The following is a 27,047-nucleotide window of genomic DNA, read 5'->3' on the forward strand; positions in this document are numbered from 1 at the left end:
TGGAGGCTGACATGATGGGTCAGATGGATCTATCTTATTTGACATCTCATCTCATAGTATCATGACTGATATGTCATCTGATATCAAATGAGAAATGATAATCTAAATTAAAGATTACTAAAATGAAAAAATGTTTCTCACACCCAGTATAATAAAAATGGAAACAGTGAAAAAATGCACGGAGAATGGTTGACATGGTTATAGTAATGACTACAAAGTGAGTGTGACAGCACTCTACATGGATACCGTGAAGTAACCACACTGTATTTAAAGTAAAAACAGAAAAAAATTGTAAGGAAACAAAAATAAAAATCTTTATATAAATACAAAATGAATGATACACCTCACTAGTTAATAGCTTTTCCCAAAGACATATTATGATCGCAGTTCCATGAAAACAGATGACTTAGCATACACACGTTGACTGCTCTGTGAGCTGCTGTAACTTGCTAAAAAGAAGTTAGCATAGCACAAAGAAAGCCTAAGTTTTCTCTGATTACTGGACAATTAAAGCAGCTAAGGCAATTGCCAGTACTGTCATGGGGGAATGGTACACTGATGCATGGATGGAAAGGGAGAAAGGAGCCCTCATGTACGCTCAGTAACCTATCAAAGTGCAACAAGAATCTTTACATTAAATAAATACACACTTGTGTGTCCGTGAAGAGAAAATAACATAACACTTTAAAAACAAAATCTGGTTGCAATTGAATTGCATTTTTCATTCGGTTAATGAACTAAATCTATCATTAGCTGAACGATCGTACCTTATTTCACAATTTGTTAGCTTTTTAAAAGCAATGACCTTCTTTTTATCTTTAGATCCTCCATAAAAAGTAGAATTTTATGTACCATGGGATTATTCCAGAGACAACAGTAGCAGATTTACACAGAATATTTAGCATTTAATGTTACGGGAAATAAAATAATTGAGGATCAATGCTAGATGCTTGAAGTAAGTGCAACTCTCTTACATTAAAGATTTATTTTAGGTGTGTATTAATCTTTCAATCTGATCTTTTAGGACAGTCTTGCCCTATTCTAAAAGTAGAATTAACAAATTCCTATAAATTTTACCAGAAAACATCCGAATGGACCACGTACCTAACAGACGGAGGATATTACCAAACCATGCTGCCATAAGCAGTATCTACGAATAACTTTATTCACAATGAGATATTACTTCTACAGCATAGGAAAATGTAACAAATATATAGCATAAAAGCAAGTGTAGCCTATTCTAACAAAGGTTCTGATCCTGTAAGACATTATGAGCAGTCGTCCGGATGGCAGTGGGATTATGCTTTTTAGGCATGTTCAGTGCATGTAAGGCTTCATTCACAGGCTCCAGCCTTAAGAGAAGAAAAGGTGGTGCTTCTGTCAGAAGAAAAACTCGAGACCCAGAAGTAGGTCACAGTTTCAAAGAATGGAAACAGTTCATTCTCCAACAGTGTTTAAAGCAATCTAATAGGGGCTGAAAATGGTCCTCACCTCAAGGAGTGAATGGTCAAAGCAAAAAAAAATAACATTGGCACTATCAAAGTAAAACTTGTATACTCAACAGAATCTGAGAAGCATGTATTTTACACTAATACTGAGCTACTACTTTAGTTTATTCTGTTTTGTCTTATATAAAACCATGTCTAAACTGACTGCAAATGTGTATGTTCTTATTCAAACATCAGAAATGTAAAAAAACCCAAACCTACTAAGCACACTTTAGTTATATGTATTTACTGTGAGTATACTAGACAAGAGTTCAACATTAGCAAAATGAAAATTAAGTCACTTTTTAGATCAGGGATTGAAGAGTTAAAGAGTGGCCTACTTCAACACTTAATTCTACAAAATAAAAGGAGAAGCCAAAAGAGAATGTGACATAGATTTAAATAAAACACACAGCTGATGAATCACATGAAACAAATTAGCCGAATTTTAATGCCAGCTCTACTTAAGTCTGAATGTGAACAGTGTTCTGAATACGATGAACAAAGCTACTGTTCAGAAGCCAATAGCCCACTGCTGGTGCGCAGATTGAAGTCTCTATTCTAACCTCCTGAGCTCAATGTCTTAAACTACGCCTTTGAAAGAAATATTTATGTAAATTATAATCTTTTGGCAAAGAGCCACAAGAATCGCATGTGCCTGTACTTCTCAGATAAAAATTAAAAGGTTAGCATGTAAAGCACTTTTTCTAAAATATAAGCACACAGACATAAAAATAGAGCACTGTGAACACCCTATTCTCATTTTGGGGCTAGATTTTCCTGAGGCAGAAGAATTATTCTTTAAATCAGAAACATCAAAACCCGTCAGTGTTACAGTGTCTGTTTCCACAAAAAACTACTTGAATTTAAAAGGAATGAGCCCAAAATAGAACATTACATTGACAGACGAGAACCTTAAAAATTCATTCCACTATTCCTCATGTGTCCTTTCCATGCACAGCTGAACTTAAAAACTGTTTTCAGTGTGGATTAAGTTATATTCCAACAACGACAGATTATTTCTCGTTATTTCCTCAAATAAAAATAATTTACTAGAAGTACACATAGGTACGTTGCCTTATCTTCCATTCAAGAGACTATGAATTTGCTCCAAATTTTTTTTCCAGTTTATGTTCACCTTGCACTTCCACGACTGACTTGGAAAATAACCACTTGGGAAAATAACCCATCCAACAGTGGGTCCAGCACTAATGCCACCGGCATAGCTTGGATGCATAGCTAGGCTGTTGGGCTATACATGATACAACCCACCTATTCACCATCTACTGCAGGAGATGGTCGCTACCAAAGGATGTGGTCCTTCACCACCCAACCAAGTGGTGGTAAAACGGCAGCAGCATCAACTACACAGCATCCACCCTGAAGGCTGTGCTGTGCCCACATTCCCTGTTTGGTTGGTTGTCAGGTCTTGGAGTACACCAGTAGGCTCTATCACCTCTTCCCCCAGCCCCCGGTCAGGGGTTTCGCTGCCTGTGCTCAAGGTCAGCTCTGATACGGCGCGGCTGGGTAACCTGGGATCAGACTGCTGTCATAAGAGCTGTGAGAAGCCTCACTGGAGGCCTCTCTTGCTTGATTCAAGAACTGCCTTCAAGCCCAGGCCTCTGCCCTTGGTCCTTGCCTGAGCTACATCTATATACTTTACTGGTCATGACCTTGACTCACTGATTTGACTTCCTGGCTTGACCTAAAACATGCCTCACTGGGCTGTTTGCTGTCCCTGGTTACTGTCACTGAACCTGCTCTGATCTCCCTGTTCGGCTGCTGTGCGACTGCACGCTTTGCTCATGAGGACAATGTTCTGCCTGTCTTGCTGTCCTCCTCAGCTCCCAGCTTGCCCTCTCTCATGGAGCAACCTGCCCTGCTGCTCTTGGACAGGTGTAAGCTTGACTTCTCTGCAAGTCCTCATACCCAGAAAGGCTGTTCTCCCTGCTCTTTCCAAACCTCACTCCCTGAAGGTGAAAACAAAGAGATTCTACAAGTTACTCTTTGCACATCTAAGTAGGTTTTTTCCCCTATGTTTTACAGGAGCAACTAACTACATGAACAAGAGTCATTTAACTTTTGCACTCCATAAAAAGCAACAGACCTAATTAATTGTTATTAAATAATAGATAGAGCAGCAGAAGGCATGAGCATGAAGGCATGTCATGTTTTATCTATCACGTGCCTTTTAAATTTGTCTCTCAATACAGTTTAAGACAAACATGTTGCTTAAAATAACGAGATAACTTCTCATTAAAAATGACACAAAAATTTTTTTCTAGAGGTTTGATGCTGAGAAACAGAAAACTAGAATATCTGGGCCACTTTGGAATGCAAAATGAAATTTTGATGCTTAACAGTGTGCTAATTAGACATCTGATCTCTAATACCTAATAATCAAACACTAATAGTGTAATGCTTCGCTCCGTATTTATCCTGTTCTTCTAATGTGTGGTCAGTATAGTGACAGTGTATCTTTATGCCTGTGGGTGCATTTTTTTCTGGACTAAAAGCTCTCACACAAAACGCTCCAGAAAATTTGCAGTAGTACCATTGAGAATAGTGCTGAAAATACTGTTTCAAACTGAAATTTGCAACAAGTTATTTGGGCATCAAAACCCACAATTTCCTCATATACACACCTGCATAAAGGCAGGAATAAAAAGTCATCACGCTCAATACTAAAACAGAAGGGAATCAATGTTTTATCTTAATAAAGACCAAGAAAAAGAAAGCTATAGTTTGATATATCTATCTAGAAAAAAAAATTATAAACCCCTCAGTGCATATTAAGCAGTACAGAGACTTCACTGAACAGATGCAATAGCTATTTAAAAACTCCTATTACTGTAGGTATTCAGGAAAGCTTGCTTTGCAAAACTGACTCTATCCAATTGAAATAGATAAAGCACCTCTTCTAAGTGTTTCTGCTTTCGATCATTTCAGAAAGAAAAAACATTCTGATCCTTAAAAGATTGATATTTATTAAACTAATCTCCCACACCCAGTATCATGCGTTGTCACTGAGTCATATTTAAAAGGTCTATTTTTATCACATCTTTCCAGAATATTCCCTACACCAGCATTCTTTATAATTAAAAAAAAAAAAGTGTTAATACAGTTACAAATGCCTGGATTCATTCACAGCTTTGCAGTGCTATTTGAATTACATAAAGGAAAAGAATTTTTAAAAAATCAATATATTACACAAATGGAAAAGCGGTGAAACAGAGCAGCACAGAAGAATCTAAGAATGCTCAAAGCTGCTCTGTAAACAAAAAGTAATTATGTCTCACCAACTGACAGGTCCAACAAGATCACTCACACAAGTGAAATACAATACTACTGTATAAATCTGGGTTTGGTATTTTCATTACTGAACGTCAGTTACAAAGCTGCTTTATGGCTTTATGCAGGGATTCTTTTATTCAGTACCTCCACTTCAGAAATTCAGCAAACATTTGCAGGTCCCTCTAGCATTAGAAATGGCCATGGTTCATCCTAGTCTCCAGCGCAAGATTCTTTTCTGGGCCTACGTTATGGCATACAGTTAAACTTCAGAACCAGGCAAAAGGACACTCCCAAAAGTCCACGGCAAACGCTTCACTCACAAAAGCACAAGTTCAACTTCTCAGAGTAAGGCAAAGACTAATCCATCAGGATGCTGCAAATGCTATCCAGAAACAGAAGGCAAAAAGGTACAATCGCTGTACTACATTAATAACCAAAATTCAAGTCAACTAGACTTGAAGACATATCACTTCCTTTACAGAGCATTTGGATTACTTGACATGTTCCTTATCTTGCCCTTCTGAAGCAGTTTCTTATGACAGAGTTGATCTAACGAGGCAAATTTATTGTATGGGCATGTGAGCAAATTGTTACAAGGAATACTAGAGAATCAGCTTCCAAAGAACTTGATATTCCGTGCTACTGCTCAATGGTAGGCTTTTACAGCTATTGAAACACCAGTCTTTTCTGAACATGAAGCATCTCCTCTTTTTTCCTGAGAGATTACATCACATTTATTGTGGGGCAAGAGCCAGAATATGGGCCACTAGCAGCATGCAGCCACGAGATGCATTTCCAGCTTATCATCTTATTTCACAATGTTTTCCCATGCTCTCAGGTTTTGAATAAATATTGTACTTTTGGCAAAAAAGTTCAGCAGACACAAAAAGCCATAATCTCTAATTTTGTTTCTCAACTTTATCAATTCCCCCAAAAGTACACAAGTTTCATGAACTGACTTACACAGGTAAAAAACAAAAATGTAGATGTCATTACTGCACATTAACTAGACTTTAAGCATTTAAAATTATCTAGAAAGTATTTTAGAAATATGACTTATTACGCTGTATCACAAAGGTAACTAAAAAAACCTAAAAATACTCCTCTGTCTTGTTTCCATTAGCTTGTGCTCCAATCCTTTTTCTCTCCCTATTACCTTCTCATCTGAACTTCCTTCTTACTTGTCATTGTCCTCTGGTACTCTCTGCTCCTCCTTTACACCTTGTCTCATGTAGGGCTATTTAGCAGACAGTTTGGGCAACAACCACCTACTACGCAACTTGTACGGTGCCTTTTAACCCTGAGACCCCACTACTAGCACAGTAAGAAACTTAACAACTTTGTGCCTCACGTTTTAAGTAGGAGGCAATAAAAGGAAACTGAAAAACAAAAAGCAGGTTAAGTATTTAGAAGTACTGAATCACTGTGAGGTCTACAAGAATATTAAGTTGTCTCCTTAAAGGAAGTGATTTATTTAAACCCAACCTGAGCAAAAGATGATTGCAGAGAATATTATAAGCAGAGTGATGAATGTGGCACCTTCCCTAGCTTTTTCATTTTTAATTTCTATAATCACTAAAAAGCTACACTTCTTAAATTAATACATCAATAGATTTTATACAACTCACAAATCCCTCACAAGTTAATTTCACCCTTTTTATTAAAAGGTATTTAAACAGTGTCAAAACTGGAATTAACATAATAACCTTCTATAAAAGTTACATTTCAAATGATCTTGCTCAATTTTAACACTGGTAGAGATTTGCTGAAAACATGTAACATACTTTTTTAAAAGAATAATTTAATAGATACTTGTCTAAAGCACTGTAATGAAAAAGTAGACAGATAATGCTTATCTTCGGTTTTTATTTTACTTCTTTTCTTCTTACTTATGTATATTAACAAAAAACCCTCAAATGATTTAGACAAAAGCTTTTAGCTCAACACATAATTGCAACAAAATTACAATAATTGTACCAATTAAAATAATCCTGAATGAACAGTTTGTCATCTTAATGTTCCAATGGTTTATAGAAGGATCTACTTAATTAGCTGAAATTGCTTTCCAATGTTAGTATCAAATGTCATTTGTTAAAAGTTGAACGATTTCGAAAATAATTTAACAAAGCAATTTTACAAAACACCAAGAACCAACATTTTCTTTTCAGCTGAATAAAGCAAGCAGATGTGTCATCAAATTGCTATAAAAATAAATGAGCCTTTATATGGGGAAGAATAAATTTTACTACTAGTGCTACAGAATACTATTTTTTTATGAAATCAATTTCTTTAATAAAATAATTTCATATCATTTATATCTTGGTGGTATTTTTAGTATGCTGTAAATACACTTTCTTAAATTGAAGTAGTAAACAAGTAGAAATATTCAACTGTATGTGAAACAGAAAAATGTTTTAACCTGCCTAAGTGATCTCCTAATTTGATTCACATGGGCATATCACACAAAAGATCTGAACTTATCAGTAAAACACAGCACCAATGAAACCACGCTATAGAACTCCAAACCTACAGTAATCAACCGCTGTTCCACTTACACTAAATTGGTTTTTACCAGTTTAAGACAAAGAAAAAAGGAAAAAAAGAGAAACCGAGGACGAGTTGTCTTATAACTGGAAATTAAGTATTTCTCTGGTTACCATTACTAGAGATAACTATTTCTGTGGTTGCTTCCAAAAAGGGGTAACTTCAGTAAAAAGACTGGAAAAAAGCAAAATCACACACAAGTGCTGAAACTGGAAAGACACCAGCTAGAACTGAAGAAATGAAGAAACACCAGCACTTTCCACTATTGATAAATCAGACAGAGCAGATGTTTTCCACAAATTATTCCTTAGAATGGTGTTAGGAGTTGCAAAAGCATTAAAAAAGTAATAAATGGAACTATGGCTGGCTTAAATCCTTTAGTCCTCCACACAAAAAAGAATCCTGAATAAAAGAATGCTACTATGTTATTCTAAATTTGGTGTGTTCTGCCTTGGCACATCATTTTGCCATCCAATTTGACATCCATCATAGGTAGGCATGCATACATACGTGCACAAATACTTTATTCCAGGGGTTAAATTAAACTCAAGTGATGGATGAATTATATGTTGCCAAGTTTTAAATAATGGTTATTTACAATTCTGAGAAAAACACAACCATTTTCTCATCCTGGAAGATAATCTTTTTTTCAAAATCAAAGATGTAAGATTCTTGATTTCCACAGCTTCCTTCAGCTTCCCAAAAAGCATGTTTTCAAGGAGATTAAGTAAAGGTGGAGATCCTAATCTGAACAGATGGCTCACGAGTTTCTTCTATCCTGAGCCAAGCTCCCACGTATTTTGTATTTTGAATGAATACCTAAGTATTCTGTATTTATACCTAATATATATAACCTAAGCAGTCTAGTATTTTGAATTAATACCTAAGAACAGCCATGTCACGGAAATTCAGGGACCAGCAATTCATATCCTTACACAGAATTGATAAGCCCTGTCTTAATACCCGAGTTTGAGCAAATCTTGGGCAAAGAATGCCAGGTAGGACTGTCCCTCATGACATCAAGCACAACAAGTAGAGTAACATCAAAATCAGCGAGTAGGAAGGACTGGAATAGAAGGTTGCATGAATACCTGAATTCTGTATCATTAAGCAAAATGTAAATTCAGTTCTGGGGACAAGCACTCTCCTCTCCCCAGTGAGTATCTTTAAGCACTGAGACAATGAGTCATTGTCTTAGGACAATCTGTGCCCAGGACAAGGGGTAACTGGCACAAACTTGAGCATAGGAAGCTGCCCCTAAACATGAGGAGGAACTTCTTTACTTTGAGGGTGGCAGAGCACTGGCACAGGCTGCCCAGAGAGGTGGTGGAGTCTCCGTCTCTGGAGACATTCAAAACCTGCCTGGACACGTTCCTGTGCAACCTGCTGTAGGTGACCCTGCTCTGGCAGGGGGTTGGACTAGATGATCTCCAGAGGTTCCTTCCAACCCCTATCGCTCTGTGATTCTGTGATCTCCCAATGCACACCAGCCTCACATTTCTCACAGTTTCACCATGTAATGGCTAAAATTCTATTCAGAAAGCTACAGAAACTAGATCCCACCCCATGAGAGGACAATACTTACCACAGATCTACTAAATTCTTGGGTGAATGTTCTACCCTAACAGTATCCAGACATGACCACGAGGAAATTCTCATGGATGATTATTGACTTCATACTGACTTTTTTTCCCCAAGGGGATCTCCATAACAGGCCGGTCATTAAATTGTACTGATAGCCTGCAGTGTGTTCCCTGCCATTTTCTTTTCAAAGGCCAACTGGAACTGTACTACAGTGCCTGTGCCTGCCTGGACAACTCATGTTCACCAGGACCAGAAGGTTCCTGCAAATAGTCATACAGCCTGCTCCAGCAGTTGGTATAACTAATTTAAACACATCTATCTCTGAATTTAAAGTAGCCTTTGCTGCTGTGTTTTGTGCTGAACCTAATCTTTTCCTCCTGCTGCAAACATACTCAAACCACATTTATTGGTCCAGGTTTTTTTAAGGGCTTCAGCTACTGACTCCCGAGGATCCTGAATAGGCTCTAGATGCAAGGTAAGCACCACGAGACTCAACTGAGGCCTCACATTAGGAATTCTGGGCATTCACAGTAGTAGAAGTGTAGATATTGCAGGAACTTCAGGGGCAAAAATTCAGACCATTCATAGTTTTTCAAGTGTTTGCAAATTTAGTCAGTCATTTCCTGAATTGCATTCTTGAACTCAAGGGGCATATACATATGCCTGAAGTTTTACCTTCAACTGTATAAACCTTAACACATGGGACAGACTTTATCAACAAAGACAGTCCAACTACTAATAGTTTTAAGAAGTGTCAGTCTGGTAAATCTGACATATCTAGAAGAGAACTGATTAGCTCTGCCACAGATGAGGCAACTCTCCCTAACACCTTCAGATTTCAGAATGACAGGGTTACAAAATTACTTAACTGACTTCCAGGAACATCTTCCAGTAGACAAATCATAGAATCAGACTATGGTTTCTGCCGTGGTAAGGAGGATATAAACAGACAAAATGTGTTCATAGAATCATTTAGATTGGAAAAGACCTTTAAGATTACTGAGCCCAACCATTAACCTAGCACTGCCAAGGCCACCACTAAACCATGTCCCTAAGCACCACATCTACAGGTCTTTTAAATACCCCCAGGGATGGTGACTCAATCACTTTCCTGGGCAGCCTGTTCCAATGCTTGACAACCCTTTTGGTGAAGAAATTTTTCCTAATATCCAGTCTAAACCTCCGCTGGTGCAACTTGAGGGTTAAACAACTAAACAACCCTAGTTCCCTCAGACGGTCCTTCCTCATAAAACTTGTTCTCTAGAACTTTCTCCAGCTTCGTTGCCCTTCTTTGGGCATGCTCCAGTATCTCAATGTCTGTCTTGTAGTGAGGGGCACAATCTGTTCAGTAGACTATCTCATTTAGTGAGTAAACTTAATGAGAAAAGGGACTGAGAAGACATTCCCTCCCATGTAATCAGCTTTAATAGTATGAGTTTTAATCAACAAGGTGGCAGTATCAAATCGTTGCCATCTACAACCTTAAGCAGTAGAAAATATCAAGAAACTAAGATGACCAAAACTCGGAGCTTCAAACTGAAATGAAAAACTAAGGTCTTTGGGGAAAAGAAATAAATGACTCAAACATCTTAGACTGAGAAGACTACAGAATCCAAAAAAAGAGAGGAGAAAGTATTCAAGCAAAACTGGGCAATCAGACAGTGATAATCACCGCAAAGTTTGAGGTGAGACTAAGACTCTCCTCATCCTCTTTGATATCTTTTCTACTTTGGTACAACCTTTTTGAAGTGTGATGACTAGAATCTCACAGTGTTTAGAATTTAGATACAACACAGTTTGTGTAATACAATACCTTCCTTCCATTGCTTTGCTGGTAACTCCTGAAGACACTGTTTCATTTTCTGACTGTTGCTGAGCACTGAACATATTTTTTCAGAGAAATCAGCAATGGTTTGTGAACTTCTTTCCTCAGTGCAGATTTGCAGACGATTACTATGTTAGCAGGATTATAGATGGAATTATCTTCCCCAGTATGTTATGATACCTATAGCCACAATGACTTTGATCTGTAATTTACTCATAGCTACTTCCACAACCCTCTGTGACACAGTTGTCCTGGTTACATCTCCACATTGCATCTTCTCCTTCTGCCAGACCATGTACAGGTACGTCAAAGAGCACAAGTATTATCTTTGGAAACTACCTTCAGGTTTCTCACAAGACTCTTATTCTTATCTTCCACTTCCTTCATTTTCCTGGTAATAAGGCAATCCCACCTGTTATTACCTTAAATTTTAATGCATTCAAATGTTCTTAGATCAAGATCTTGCTTAAAATTTCTTAAATTTCAAAATTTCCCATTGCCTTCTTTACCTGCTCATTGACTCTGTTGAGAATTCATTTTCTTGAAACACATTTTCTCTCTACAAAAGCCACAGTGACTTTTCCCAGTATGCCATTTATTTAGGTCTGGGCACTGACATTTATTCTGGTGTCATGGATGTTCCATTTAGTCTTCACAAGAGAGCACATTCCCATAGCTGGCTAATTTACAAGTCTGTGAAGCATCAGTTGCAAACATTCAACAGAAACTTGCTTTAATCTGACAACTTAATTCTCTTACGACTTCATTTACTGAAAGCCCATGTATTTTATTCCACTTCAGGGCTTTAGAAACTTGCTTTTTGCAACTTCTGCAAACCATTTTGGCATTACACAAAAGTGACATTAGGAGGACTCTTTACAGCAACGCAGAAGGGAACACAGCACAACATAAATGTAGAGCAATATTAACTGTATGTCACCATTATAAAAAAAATGGCAAAAGTAATTAAAGTAGACCAGAATGGAGAGGTGGGTAATGACAACAGTGGGCTTGACTACAGAAAAACCTGAACATGAAAGGGGAAGGAGAACACAACAGACATGAAATCAGAATTAGGAGCTTAGCCTGGCAAGGAGAGACACTACATGAAAATCCTGATGATGAGAGATGACTTGAAAAGGTAACACATGAACCCAAAGGAGTAAATACTGGTACTGCTTAGTATACCAATTGGAAAGCTAAACCAAAGATCCAGACCAGAAAAGAGAGGCTGGAAGTGTGAGAATAGAAGTGAGATGACACAGCAAGTCAGTTTAAGGAAATAAAGAGAGTAGACATTTTTGTTCAGAATCTGGACCAAAAGCCAACAATGCAGATTCAGCATTTTTTTATTTTCAAAATCTGACACAATTACAAAGCATGGGCTTATATCCCTCTATGAAAGAGCTACCACACAGCAACTCTACCTGTTACTAGGAGACAAGTCTAAGTGACTCCAACCCACAAAGATAGTTCAGAGGTGTGCCTGTGCCACATATTGAAGCCTAATTTTGGTTTGTTTTTGAAGATCTTGGGAAAACGTTGCCAATACAACATTCAGTAGGTTTTCCCATCTCTGCATAGTACGATACAGTAAAGATACACTACTCCGGACAAAACTAGTTTCATACTCATCAATGTAGTCTTCCATATCCATCATAGTATCTATGGAAAAGCACTCATAAATATACTTTCCCTAACAATCCTTCACAATAAGAATATATTAGTTAGGATGTTTTTTTTTTTAAATAACAAATTGAAGCACAGAGATACAGGTATATTTATTTAGTAACAAAATTGAGATATCCATTTTTTTTCAGAGTACTCCACCAACTGAAGGCAGAGCTCCCACTAGATTCAGATACAGATCTGAACACTGAGCACTTACTAGTATCAGCCTACAGAATCATAAGCTGTGTACCACCTCCCAGGAGAGGCACAAATCATAGAATCATAGGGTTGGAAGGGACCTCTGGAGATCATCTAGTCCAACCCCCTGCCAGAGCAGGGTCACCTACAGCAGGTTGCACAGGAACACGTCCAGGCAGGTTTTGAATGTCTCCAGAGACGGAGACTCCACCACCTCTCTGGGCAGCCTGTGCCAGTGCTCTGCCACCCTCAAAGGACAGAAGTTCCTCCTCATGTTTAGGGGCAGCTTCCTATGCTCAAGTTTGTGCCCGTTACCTCTTGTCCTGTCCCTGGGCACCACTGAAAAGAGCCTGTCCCCATCCTCCTGACACCCGCCCTTTAAGTATTTATAAGTGTTGATAAGGTCCCCCCTCAGTCGTCTTTTTTCCAGACTGAAGAGACCCAAATCCCTCAGCCTTTCTTCATAAGAGAGGTGTTCCAGTCCCCTAATCATCTTCGTAGCCCTTTGCTGCACCCTCTCCAGCAGTTCCCTGTCCTTCTTGAACCGGGGAGCCCAGAACTGGACACAGTACTCCAGGTGTGGCCTCACCAAGGCAGAGTAGAGGGGGAGGATGACCTCCCTCCACCTGCTGGCCACACTCTTCTTGATGCACCCCAGGATGCCATTGGCCTTTTTGGCCACGAGGGCACACTGCTGGCTCATGGACTCCCAGGTCTCTTTCAGCTGAGCTGCTCTCCAGCAGGTCAGCCCCCAACCTGTACTGGTGCATGGGGTTATTCCTCCCCACGTGCAGCACCCTACACTTGCCCTTACTGAATTTCATAAGGTTCCTCTCTGCCCAAATCTCCAGCCTGTCCAGGTCTCTCTGTATGGCAGCACAGCCTCCCGGTGTGTCAGCCACCCCACCCAGCTTTGCGTCATCGGCAAACTTGCTGAGGGTGCACTCTGTCACCTCATCCAGGTCATTGATGAATATATTGAAGAGGACTGGACCCAGTGCTGACCCCTGGGGAACACCACTCGTCACTGACCTCCAACTAGACTCTGTGCCCCTAAATACTGTCCAAGTGAAAGGAACAACAGAGGTGACTAGTCCAGCACCACACAAACCCTGACGGATAGTTCTAGAGCACCTTTCACTTCTCTTAGTTAAGTTCACCTATTGCATTCTTTTCAACTACAACTGATAGCGCTGAGATGTGACAGCAAATGGTCCTCCCCTTTACCACAAAGCCGGTTTATACAGTTTGCAAAATTAAATTCTGGACATTACAAGACAAGAATCTTATGGGGGAAAAATAGCATATGATCATATAAATCATATATCATACTGCATACATAGGAATTAATTGCAGGCTATTTTTATTCTTTCATTTCTTAATGCTTGACTACTTGATTCTTTTCATTTTACTGTACTTTTTATATGTTGTGAAAGTATTGCTTATTCTTTGAAATGCTGAAAAACAAAGCACCTAGTGAAAAAGATCACTAATGTTAAACATGGATACAGAATATGCCAAGACAAACAAGCAAACAGCAGCTGTCAGAGCTATGCTGGACAGACGGCCATTCTGCTAGTGCCACCTGCCGGCACAGCACCACCATAGACACAGGTACCAAGTCTCGCACTGAATCACACTCCCACAGCACCGGCTGTATTCAGAGTAAAGAGCTGGTTATAATCTGTCTCCCAAGATACAGCAGTAAAACAATACAGGTTTAATTATCACTCGTCATACCCTCAGTGCACACACAAAATACCTACCGTATCTTCAGCTGAAGGTACCTGTAACAGATCAAGCCGCTGTCTTCACCCTCTGCCCCGCACAATCAGGAGCTAAGAGGAAGGCAATGGAGAGATCTCCCTTGCAGGGGAATCCTGGTGATTCGCAAGCTTCTTAACACACAGTATTTTAAAAGTTGAAAACTTAACTACAATATCAAAGCATTCTCCTTACATGGAGAATGTGACTGAATGCAGAACTACACTTAACACAGAACCTACAAGACCCCTTTCATCCAAGGGAGATGTCCAAGCAGATCCCTCTCCCCACACACTTAGAGTTCAGAAATGCAGCAAAACCAAAGAAGAATTTGCACTGTCACAACAAAAAGTAATTTGACACAAAATACTCAATACTGGGAAAATTATATTCTTGCTCCTGTTCTAAAGCACCAAAATATTTTTTAAAAATATCCTTGCAGAATAAAAGGCAGGGAAGAAGTAACACAAACTCAGTACAGGAGCAGAAGTTATAAAAGTATCAAAGTCTGGTATCTATTCATGAGACCCCAAATGGGAAAGCTGCTTTATAAACTAGAAAACCTTAGGAAACTGAGACTAAAGTTATAAAAGAAGAACTAAAGTAAATATTCTACTTTGAACTGATACAGAAACAGATATTCAAGCCAAGTGACTTCAAATAGTTGTAGATAAAAAGAATTACAATGACACAGAAAGGATTATTTTGGATAAAAAAGAATTTTTAGAATATTAGATAATACCAGAGAAGAGTTTGCAGACCTTTTCATATTTAGCATACAGTAAAGATGATCAACCAAATCACCAGACAGATGAGATCTCAGCTTTGTCACTGTATCAGCAGAGTTATATATTTAGTTCCTTACAGAGGTTCAAACAGTAGTGGCTGACACAGACAACAATTCTCTTCCTGAGCATGCGGCAATGTTATTATTATGACCTCTTTTTTTTTATGGCTAAGTAGTCAAAGAAACTCAGTCTTGTAGCTTTATCATTTTCATATCAAATACTCCTGTTGGTATTTTTTGCTAAAGAGAGAATTCTGAATGTTGGCCCTCTTTTCCTTGTTTTCCTGGTATTGCAGGTAGAAAACAAACAGCTTTACTTAAAAGATGATCATCATCTTCCCTTTTCCAATATATGGTACAGAGTTCTTCACTGTTTCTTCACATTACACAAGTTTTATACACTATAAATTTATTTATACGTATTTAACTGTCAATTATGAATTGGCACTCTACCGAAGTGGCTTTATAACTTCCAAACACAACCTGGATAGCAAGAGGCAAAACAGCATAGCAGGAGTCATGAATCTCCTCCACACCTGAACTAATAAACCCTGACACACTCCAGTTGGCACTGAGTATCAACAGTTCAAGTGTCTGTAGTAACAACAAATAATCCAGAACCCAAATAAATCATTCACATCCAATTGTGACTGTCCTTTCCTTCTCCTTACGTTGGTTTACTACAGATTGAACGTTAGTTTATACTGGAATTACTACTCCCCATTCCTAAGAACAATTCAGGTGTCTAATACCTCCTTTGAATTATCACAAAACATAAACATTGTTATGTCTTGAAGATAGCTTTGGACTTTGATCACTCCAAAGCGATTTATTACCGTCAACGTTAGTAATCAAAAGACTGTAATGAATTTGTTGGATAAACGCTGAAAATAAAATATTATGAAACATGCCATACAGCAAACCTAAACAAAGATAAGTTAGAAATACTACAGCAAGAGTACTGGAAAGCAGGACAGGAGAGAGAATCCCTGATCATTCTGAATTATTGTACTTACCTGATCACATAAACATTTGTGACACTAGCCATGTGAACCCACAATGGAGAGGTGGGTTCCCATTCCTTAATCTATGATTTCATAGGTATCTCACACTCACAGAGGAAATGCAAAATCCAGAAACTGGATCCATTCTCTAGAGGGAAGTGTTTTCTAATCACACACTTATTTACCTCTGAAGTTTGATATTTCAGCAACAACCCCCAACTTGAAGCAACTCCAGGCTACTACTTGCCCTTTTGTCTATCTTCAGCCCCCAGCCTCGTCACACACAGTCCACCCTTGTCCCCCTACCTTCTGGGTTCTTTGCGTTCAGATTTTAACCCCACTTTGACTTTCCTTTTCTAATACAACCCGTTCCAATTGTCTTTCCCAATCATTCCTAACTCCATTTTCAACATTTCAACCATTTCCAGCCCATCCCAGACCCTCATCCAGTTCATCTTCTCCCATTCCTTGGCTCTTAGTGCAGGGTACCTTCCCAAAATTTTCTGTCCAAGTTCATTCTCCGCTCCATTCTTTCCCTGGACCCTGCAAAGTCTCTAGATTTTCTGGCAACTTGTTCAATCAATCCCAGTCTTCCCTCTTTACCTCAGCTGTTCTTTTCACTTGATCTCAGTTATTTCTTACAGAAGTCAAATGCTTCTTTTCTCTCACTGCCTTTGATTCTCAGATTCTGCTTCTTTCCTATAGGCCCAACTCCAGTCACATTCTTGCTCTACCATTACTCCCGCTGTCATCAGGCCACTTGTCACAATCCACAAGTCCTTTCTTACATGCAGACAGGTTCTGGAAAGACATGTTCACTGGCAAGACAGGGACCATTGCTCCAAGTTGCAAAACCCAGACAGCTCTGTCCGACAGCAACTTGTATCAGCAATGGAGAAAGTCATGCTTCCTTTTCATATTCCTTAACTGCAGCACAAGGCACTGCCGTAGCCTCAAGCACACTTGCCAAGCACCAAACCTTCAGAGATCTTTTCCAGTAAAGGCAGTTTTTGCAGAGCTTAGTTCAGATTTCTAACTAGGGGGAAAAAACCCAACCTTCTAGCTTGACAGGTAGAGATGAAAATTATATCAGAGACAGAAGCACAGCTAGCTATCTGTGAAAGAATTCCAGTATAATTCTCTTTGTTTTTAATACAAAGCACACATTCATACACGGTGCATTAAATAGCAATGAAAGTCATTTAAAAGTTTCTGAAAGTTAACAGAAGGAGTAAGGTTGTGGGAGTTTTCGATTACAACCTGGTAGCTGTTTGAAAGCCATATTATTCTTATCATCATTAATAATGATCACTATTTTAATCATTGAAAATACATACCATTACCAGAACAACACCTACCTCTCATAGATGGTTTTTAAAGTCAGCTGATCCGGAACACCTTCAGTTTCTTCAAGATGCAGTATGAGCCACGATGTTCTATACGGCCACTGCTCTGTGAGATTGATCCAACTAGCCAGTCTATCCCAATTGAATGTGATCTGATTAGCTCTCAATAAACGACCTAATATAACAGGGAAGGAGGGAAAAAAAAATACAGAGGATTTTTTTCCCCCCTTTTGAATGGTACTTTTTTTTTCCCCTCTATATTTTTAGCTCAGTAAGTTCAAAATCATATCAAGTTGCATCTAAAAATATCATTTGACAACCTAATAAAACTTCGTGCAAATACTGGTCAGAATGTGAGACTCTCCAAAACTGTCAACTTCAGCTCAAGGTTAAACACTAATTACTATGATCCCGTTACAGGTGAATCTTAAGTTACTTTAACAAAACTCAATAGAGAACTTCACACAGCATTCATTTCTCACTCTAAACACAAAAATCATGCTGATACTGTGGAAGACCATCTGTGCACTGGCATATGAAATATGGCCAAAAGAAGTTAGATGGCACAGAACTGCCACCTTCAATAGCCAATAAAGTAAAATTCAAAGCTATAACCAAAAGAGTGTTTTAACTTAATAAGGCGGGGTATGAATTACAAATAAAGTTATTTCAAAAAAACAGAAAAAGTTAATGCCACAGTTTATGCATTTCAAGTTTTAGCAAGTTTTCTAGAACTGCATTATTAATATTGGTGGTGACGTATAACAGCCTGAAGGCTCTGCTCATGAAATCACCATATATAACCCCAGATTATAGTACACTAAAAGTGTTCCTGAAAGGGTTTGTTTGTTTGCTTTTCCAACTAACAGTTTGTGATTTTTTTATACTTTCACATCTGCACTATAATTTGCCATTTCATTTGTAGCATGAAACCAGACATTTCATGCTACAAATGGTAACGACAATGCTAAGAGTTGGCACGTTATTTAAAAGATTAGCTGAGAATTTTAAGTCTGTTGTCACATACAAATGATCACTAAAAAAGGGAAAATGCAGGGGAAAGCAGGGAAAATGACATATTAACGCTCTTCTATTAATTATACTAACATTAAGTTAATGGAAGACAGCCAACCCCTTGTGTTACGCAAGTTGGTTTGACAGAGCTGAACCTCAGCTTAGAGACATACAACTGTGTTCTCAGTATCATACTTCCTACTGAGACAACTACTTCAGCACTGCACCAGATCTGAACCAGTCCCACCTAACTTGTGGCATGCTGGAAATAAGTAATCACAAATGCAATGTTAAGTTGGGCAGTGGACGCAGCATTGATACTGCTGCTGTAGGTTTCTGCAACCAAATGCATCAGCAGGAAACAATTCAGTTTTGGCCTGTATTATTACTCTCTACATCTATCGGTAAAGCAAACACCTTAAGTGTGACCTGAGATGGTTGCAGCAGGTTTCCTAGCTCCAGCTATGTGCTGCACAGCAGAGACAGGCTGATTTCTGAACTGTGCCCAGTGTAGGCAATGGCTACAGTCACCCAACGCAGAACTTAATGCCAAGTCTGTTTAACCAATCCTTGATATGCCCGCAGGCGACTGTGATATTTCTGTGTCTGTGAAAGTTTCCTTCCTAAAATTCTCTCTCAAATGATCCAGCTCTCATTAGAAAATTAAGAAGATTTTTTACTTGAGCATTAAATGTTATCGTAGAAAGACATAGGTCATATTTCTAGAAATGGCAAAGATCATTTAACATAATCTTTTATTGCTTGTATTACTGGTAGCATCGTACTGTAGTCTTCCTAGCAATCAAATGTTATTAGGCAAAATCAGAAGTTTTAGAGATTCTATTTTCATTAACATAATCCAGAGCTTGTGACAATTTGATTTATGTTGAAATAACTAAAAAACAAGACCAGAACCCTTTTCCTTCAAAACACCGTAATATTCACTCTGTTCTCCATTTGTACAATGTAGTACTGTATTACCCGTCATTTAATGAGATCCTTTATCATAAAACCAGGAACTCAGATTAGAAGAGCTGAAGTGGCATAAAAACAAGTACTCCATTTTATTCAGGGGAAGAGTTCTGCAGCACCCAAGCTGTAAAGAATAGGATCAATGTCACCTTGCAACACCCTCCTTAAAGTGTAATGTACGAAGCCATAAGTAGGATCAATTTGTAAGGGAAGAGCTCAAAGGTGCATCACTTCTTCTTAAAGACACCACTGATACCTAGTGGGTCAATGAAAAAAACTACAATTGCATGCAAGATTAGATAGAGAAAAAACAAAACAAAATCAGAAATATCTGTATAGTAAACGTAACATTTTTTCAACTATCTGTTTCAAATTTTAAAAGCACTATTTGTCCTTTCCTCAACTCAGCTGTAGGTAGAACTGTTTACTGTCTCTTCAACCATTATGCTACTCATTATTTTATGAGCCAATAACCTTGTTTACCAGTGGCAAGAAGTTCTCCTGAATTAACCTTCCTGTTTGTAACCCATCTTGTAGAACGAACCTAACTTAATATACTAAATATGCATGCTAAATAGTACTAAAATATTTTTAAGTATTAAAGACAATACATTTGGCATATCTGTGAATCCTTTACATTTTCCAGTTAGTCCAAGAAACGGTAAATATTATTTGTTTCACGGAATCACAGAATGGTTGAGGTTGGAAGGGACTTTTGGAGGTCACCTGGTCCAACCCCCCCTGCTTAAGCCAGGCCACCTACAGTCAGTTGCCCGGGACTGTGTCCAGATGGCTTCTGAATATCTCCAAGGATGGAGACTCCCTAACCTCCCTGGGCAACCTGTGCCAATGCTTAGTCACCCTCACAGTAAAAAAGTGTTTCACTAGCACCTGGTGAATGGCAGTTTCCTACAAGGGTCCACACCCTAATCATAAACATTCAGAATACAAAGCCTGGAGTAGAGAAAACATGAAATTTGATCCTTTTGAAAAAGCTGGTATTGGTTTTCGCATCAATACAAAAAATAGTTAAGGATACTGAAATTAAGCTCAAGCTTTTGCCAGGGTATTTTTTTCTGGTTAAAGATCAAGCCAATTCTGAGTAAAGGTCCAAGTTCCCAGAAGCCTCATACTGCACAATAGCAAATCTTATATAAAAGCTTCAGAACCTGGGGAAAAATAATATTCTCTTTTATTATTCCAGCCCCTGGTGATTTGTGGTTTATTGCTTGTTTTCTATTCGCACTTGATGAATTTTACTTTTCAGATATTTAATTGTTTTCTGAATCCACATAATCCTCCCGCATCCACATAATACTGTTGCAGAGTTATGCACTTCACTATATACAGTATGAAAAGTAACTCAATTTGTTTGTTCTGAACGAGTTAGCTGTAAGGCTACTCAGTGCCTTTTAGTGTAATAGAAAAGACAGTAAATAAACATTCCCCATTCACTTACTGCATGAAACATGACTTTTATTAGACTTCCATAACAGCTTTTCCAGTTGTTTCCAATTTTTAAACCTCAAAGATACCAATGTCTTGATCGTGCTTTGTTGAAGGAAAACAGGTCACAAAATGCTTTCATCATCAGCCCCAGACAACCATTTAGGGAAAAAGGACTTCAAATATCCCTTGCAAGAGTGAAAAGGATACATACCTGGTTTTGCCTCGCAGTTTACCTTTTAAGGTACCAGCACCACGAGCTTTGTTCACATTAGAGTATTAGAAACTGAAAAATGTATTTTATTATCCCACTTCAAAATTTAAAAAATATAAGACTTCCCAAAAATATAGACTAGAATAATTTACCTCTCAACTGAAGTCAATGAAACAACAAATATTTTTTAAGTCTACATAGAATAGTCTACAATCTTTGCTTGAAGAGTTTGCTTCAGAAGGATTTTCAAAATCAACACGCAGACTGACTTGTTAAATTTAGTTTTCACACCAAAACGTCTGAGTGTAACTACCAGCAACCACAACACAATAGTGTTTACAGTACACAAACATGACACACTTACCTGTTACTGAAACAATATTCAGCAATCTTCTCATGGTCTGAGGACTGATATCACTGAACCAATCCTCTGTAACCAACAGCTTGGTCAAATCAAAAGACATTTGGCGGGTAATGGTACGTTGCATCTGGCGCCTTCGGTAAGTATCCTGATAATGATACAAAGGAAGCAAGGAATACTGATTGGTATCAAAAACTTTTATGTATTTGAAATATTTGTTTTACTTGATTATAAAGTTAGAACCTTTGTGAATATGTCTGAGAAGCCGACATGAAATACCATGAAAATATTTACCAGAATTTAAGTCTGATTTAGCTGTATAACAGTTGAACATGACTTCCGCATAAGCCAAGAACTGTCAAGAGTTACACGTTTTACTTCCATGCCATTTCTGAGGGAGCAAAATACTGACACAGTGAGATACTTTGTAAAAAAAGGTTACTAATTTCAGTATTGCCATCATTGTTTCCTACTGTCTCCACAAAAAGTTAATGCCATCCATTTACTAATCACATTTTAAAATTAACGCAAACATCAGGTTTCTCTGCTACAAAATTCCACCAGTTTCTGCCTATGGGAGTTCAAAAGCCTCAGAATCCTCAGACTGTGTGTTGCTTTTCACTACTTCCTAGATACCTTTTATTCAACCACTTCATGATTCAACCACTTTCTGATTTTATGTAAAGATGGGAAAACAGAACAGAAAGCAGGAAAGAAAGCGTGGTGGACATGCTGCAGTAAAAGTCGAGAACTATAATATCCTAAATTCCTTGATTCGCTCAATTACTGCCCCTTGTTGCAAGATCCTGTGATCAAGTGATACTGGGCTTATACACAAAAATCCAAAATAAACACACATACATCGATCATAGCTACTATCGGTATCCTGTATCATCTCAGCATTCACAGAGAGATAAATTTAAGTATTTGCGAAAAGAACATTTTGGGGAGCAAGAAAGCTTCTTCCTCTTTGATAGAGCATCATTCTACTGATTTAAGAATGTAGCTTTCCTACATGGATCATTTGTATTAACGTCATAAGATGGTTTGGTAAGTTTTCCAAGTTGACATCATCAAAAACATGAAAGAAAAAAGAAAAGAATAGAAAAAAAGAGGTATTACCAGCATCCCCATTCAGTCTAAAAAAAAAAAAAAAAAAAAAAAAAAAAAAAAGTAGTCTTTCTCACCCGCCTATTGAGAGCAGTTTTGCTACCAAGCTTGGTCATGTCTCCAAGACTGTTCTGAGAAACTCTCTTGTCAACCTCTTCATGCAATCCTTTGGAAAAGAAAACAAAAAGGCAGGCATTTTCTCCATTCGTATACATTTGACTGATCTATAAAATAACACTAATTATCTGACAATTATTTAACTAATTTTTTCCAAAAAAACCAGATTTTTTTAACATTAGTTTTGTAACTGTTATATCATTCTCCTGCATAACCTTACCTGCATTATCTGTATAAGGAATATCCCCGTTGGTTGTCGAAGCTACCATCAGTTTTTTTGCATTACTAAGTCCTCGGCTATTCAGAAAAACAGGCAAATGGACTATGTTTCTCATGTAATCATGTCCATTTATGTTTGAATCACGTAGAACACTGTTGAGATTCTGGTTAATAGCCTTTATTATTATGTGTGGGTCACTTGCAAAAATAGCAATAAATGGGCCTTTTGAAAACAAGACTCGCACCTGTAAAAAAGCAGACAGCACACCTTGTTAATAATAGTAACTGTGGATCATTTGAACATCTGACTCAACATTTTATATTCATTCTGTTTCAGTTATAAACTTGAGAGGACAAGAGATATATAGAGATGTCAGTTTCTTCAACATGAGATATCTTATGTTTGGAACTTACCCACAATTAGAAATAAGCACACTTGACAAATTAACAGTAGTAGTTACAGTGAAGTCATCACCAAGAAGGGATCACACAGTAATGTCCTAGCCCCCCCCAAACGTTTAGCATTTCAGTATTTTTCATCTAAGGTATGAAAAATTCTCCAAACATTCTAAGTTTGTTTCAACAGGATATTAATTTTCAATAATTTACATATGATTATTTCACAACTTTTCACAAGTATTAACATGTACAGTCCCTACTGGGATTTCATTTTCAACTTTTAAAACCCATCACACTTAGTATTACAATTATGCCAATCTACACAAACGTTAAAAGACTACACACACAGACTCTGTTTGTATGCCTTCTTTCTACAGAAAATACACAATAATCGTGTGTATCTGAGCTCATCTATGGAAGAGTTCACCCAGATAATCCAGAGATCATCTTTACAAAATGATCCAACTCACAGTATCAAGCATCTGTAAAACTTTGTCCTGTTCACAAGCATCCAATCCATCAATAATTACAACAAGCCTTGTCTGGTTCTGAGTGAAGCTGTCAATGGTTTTTGCCATTTTGGCCATCAGTTCCACCTCACATTTCAAAACCTATAAAAATTAAAAGTAAAGAAAGAAGAGACATGTCTATAATACTTAAAACTCACAAAAATGCATATAATTCCTTTTGCAGATTGCTACTTTCCGCAAAAATACTTCAATAAGATTACAAAAATAAACACTTATAAATACCCAAAGTCCTAAAATGTCACTTCCAAAATTTTAATTTCCTATTTGCACAAAAATGCACAGCAGAACTCCATATTCCACTTTAACGTAACAAACTACCCTTATTTAAAATCCATTATAATGTTATTTAAAAATAAAGTAATACTTATGCACTGTAAATCAGTATTCCAAGAGTAAACAAAAAAGTATTTGTAGCTTCAGCTAATCCTCAAAAATTGCTTTGCATAAAACGTACACTACAATTTTCTATCTGCCTTCCAGTCAAGGAAATCAGTCATTCCTATTCAGGATATACAATCTGAAGATTTATAAAGTTTTTCAAAATTAAGTTACACATTTAACAACCACCCTTAGCGTAAAAACAGAGGTGGAATTCACTTGCCTTAATTTCAGCAACTAATAGGTAGACATTAAAATCTGATCTATTCACCACTAGATATATCTTAAATGTGCACATTAAGATGACATAAGTCATATGAGGAACTCTCTGGAACATTTTCTATCAATTTAGATATAACCCAGCTAAACAATAGTATTTTCTACCATTTTTCATTAAATACATGAACCGTTTTTGAATGTTCTTTCAGTCCTATCCTGCCTTTCTTAGTAAAGAGGTCTTGCAGACAGCCAACGTTAGGCTTGTTTTTTCACCTTTAGAATATTTTAAAGGTTATTCTTTCTAATCCTATGATCTAAAGTAAGGTTTTACTAACTACTGATCATTTAGAACAATTGTCTTCCTAGTACCTTCCTCCCAGCAAAAATAAAATTAGAAACTGAAAACTTAATCAAAACCTAACATTCCTGCTTGGGCAGACAGATCTTGTACGAAGACAAAGCATAATTACCAGTGGAACAGAAGTATTCCCTTCAGTAAAAACTCACCAAGGTTCATTCTAATGTTGCGAGACTTGGCCCGATTAAATAAATGGTGCCCCTTCTTGAGAAGGCTACAGGTTTGGGTTTTTGTTTCAATTCTTTTAATGGTCGATTCATATAAATGCTTACCTTCATGAACCCCTCGCTTTTCAACTTGTGAAGCTTGGAGGCAGCGTTGTGAAGACGTTTTCTTTGAGAATTCAAAACTGAATCCATGACTTGCCACCATGTGCGACAATTCAAGATAAAGGCCAAACCAACAACACAGGTAACTGATATAAGAATAACATTTACTGTCATGTTGGCTGGTTCTACATTAAAAATAGCCAGCAGGGCAATTGCAGAAACAACGCAAGACAGTATGAACAGGAAAATCACAAAGGAAGGGAGACAGCAAGTTTTCTTCCATTTCTTTTTACCTAGGAAACAAGTATTTGTTGTTAAAATGAATGTAAAAATGTAATTACAGGTGAGTACAAAATCTATTAACTTGCATACTTCTCATAAAACACTAACTTGCACAGAAGGTTACCGCAGGGTTACCACCCAGTCACAAACACGTGAAAAAAATTGTCTAAATTTGCCAAAATTCTTATAAATTATGGAAATATTCCTTTAATCTTCAATTTATTTCCATTGTTTCAAGAAATCCACACTGGATGGAAATGATCTTTATTAAACAGATTTCATATCAGTGGTTTCATCCCCTTTGTGACGTATCTCAGTAAAGTGTATTCATACAAGTAAATCCTAGGAAAACAGTAAGGTAATTATCGGTTTTAAACAGAAACACGATACATTACCTAGTACTAATGGTGCCACTGGAGAACTAAATCAAAATTGCAAGCTACAACCTGAGACTATCCTTTCTTCCATGCTAAAGCATACACAAACAAGGGAGGACAGCAGATGGAAGGTTTGGATAGATCACAAGGGCCTCAGTAAAGAATAGAGACCTCCTGACTTCAGTTGGATTGATAAGGAAGAGACGAAGAAATATTGCAGTTGGAGGTTAGCACAGCTGAAGTAGTGATCAAAGAAATAGCTTTTTTCCAAAGTAGCAGCCTCCGCCTTGAGGACGTGGACACATCTAGTGATGTGCACATCTAGAAGGTTCACATCTTCTGTACACATTTGTTGATAACAAAGAACGGAATATAGCAATAATCTGATAAAAAAAAAATAACAGCTAAAAATCAATATTTGAACTGGAATGGAAAAAATCAAATTTTAAGTTTGCTACACGGAAAGAATATCAAAGGTTTATACACAGCCCACATATGATATCCTAGACTGGGATATGAGCTGGACATATGTGACAGATCGGATTGTGATGCAGGACAAAGCAACAGAAATGCATAGTGACAGGAGTGAGTGGCAAGAAGAGAAGAATAACAGCTGAGTTATAATTACATTCAGTTCTAGACATCTTGAAGTAGGGCTTTAAGCTTCCTCTAGCTAGAAAGAGATAGAACAGGATTAGAGACAGACTTAGGAATCATCAACAATGAAATGTCAGTTGCATGGGCCTGTTTGCGAGTTTACAGACATAGAAAAAATTATCTCCTGTCTCTGTATCTTACAGGAGACTAAGAAGAAACCAATATGCAATTTCTGTGAACACCCAGAGAGAAAAAACCTATGACCCTAGACCTATAAACATCTGGAGACAAGGAGAAGATGTGCAAGATCATCAAAAATGGAAAATAAAATAAAAAAAAAAACAATTAGATAAATAGGAAGACCACAGGAAGGCAACAGAGCCAAGGAATACAAGAGAAATATAAGATTACAAATGAAAGTACTACACTGCCACTCTCAAGTCAACTTTGGGAGAAATTACAGCATCATGAAAGCCGTTTCACAGAGGTTAAGGAGAAGAACTGCAGAACGTTTAATATGGAAATAAGGGTGAAAAAATCCACATACCGCTTTCCTAAAGAACATTCAGTGAATTTGAGAAATAACAAAGAAGAGTAAGTGGTGTTCAGCACAATAGCATGTTTTTTCCACCCTCTGCACAACAGGAGAGTCTAAACGTTTCACTTTGTAAGCGGAGACAG

At 37.7% G+C, this 27,047-nt stretch overlaps 1 protein-coding gene across 4 annotated transcripts in view; it reads right to left on the reverse strand.

Moving 5' to 3' along the window:
• The window catches only part of KIDINS220 (kinase D interacting substrate 220), an 82,233-nt gene that overhangs the window by 24,060 nt on the left and 31,126 nt on the right, over window positions 1-27,047 (reverse strand). For all 4 annotated transcript variants that reach the window (XM_074581792.1, XM_074581791.1, XM_074581790.1 and 1 more), the window contains exons 17-22: window positions 25,114-25,403; window positions 23,827-23,967; window positions 22,959-23,202; window positions 22,699-22,787; window positions 21,515-21,659; window positions 17,517-17,679 (exon numbers count right to left, since the gene is read on the reverse strand). In XM_074581792.1, coding sequence (XP_074437893.1) covers window positions 17,517-17,679; window positions 21,515-21,659; window positions 22,699-22,787; window positions 22,959-23,202; window positions 23,827-23,967; window positions 25,114-25,403 — 1,072 coding nt within the window. The remainder of the gene's footprint in view (window positions 1-17,516; window positions 17,680-21,514; window positions 21,660-22,698; window positions 22,788-22,958; window positions 23,203-23,826; window positions 23,968-25,113; window positions 25,404-27,047) is intronic.

The sequence above is a fragment of the Larus michahellis genome, chromosome 3 (assembly GCF_964199755.1).
Source record: "Larus michahellis chromosome 3, bLarMic1.1, whole genome shotgun sequence".
Lineage (NCBI taxonomy): Eukaryota > Metazoa > Chordata > Aves > Charadriiformes > Laridae > Larus > Larus michahellis.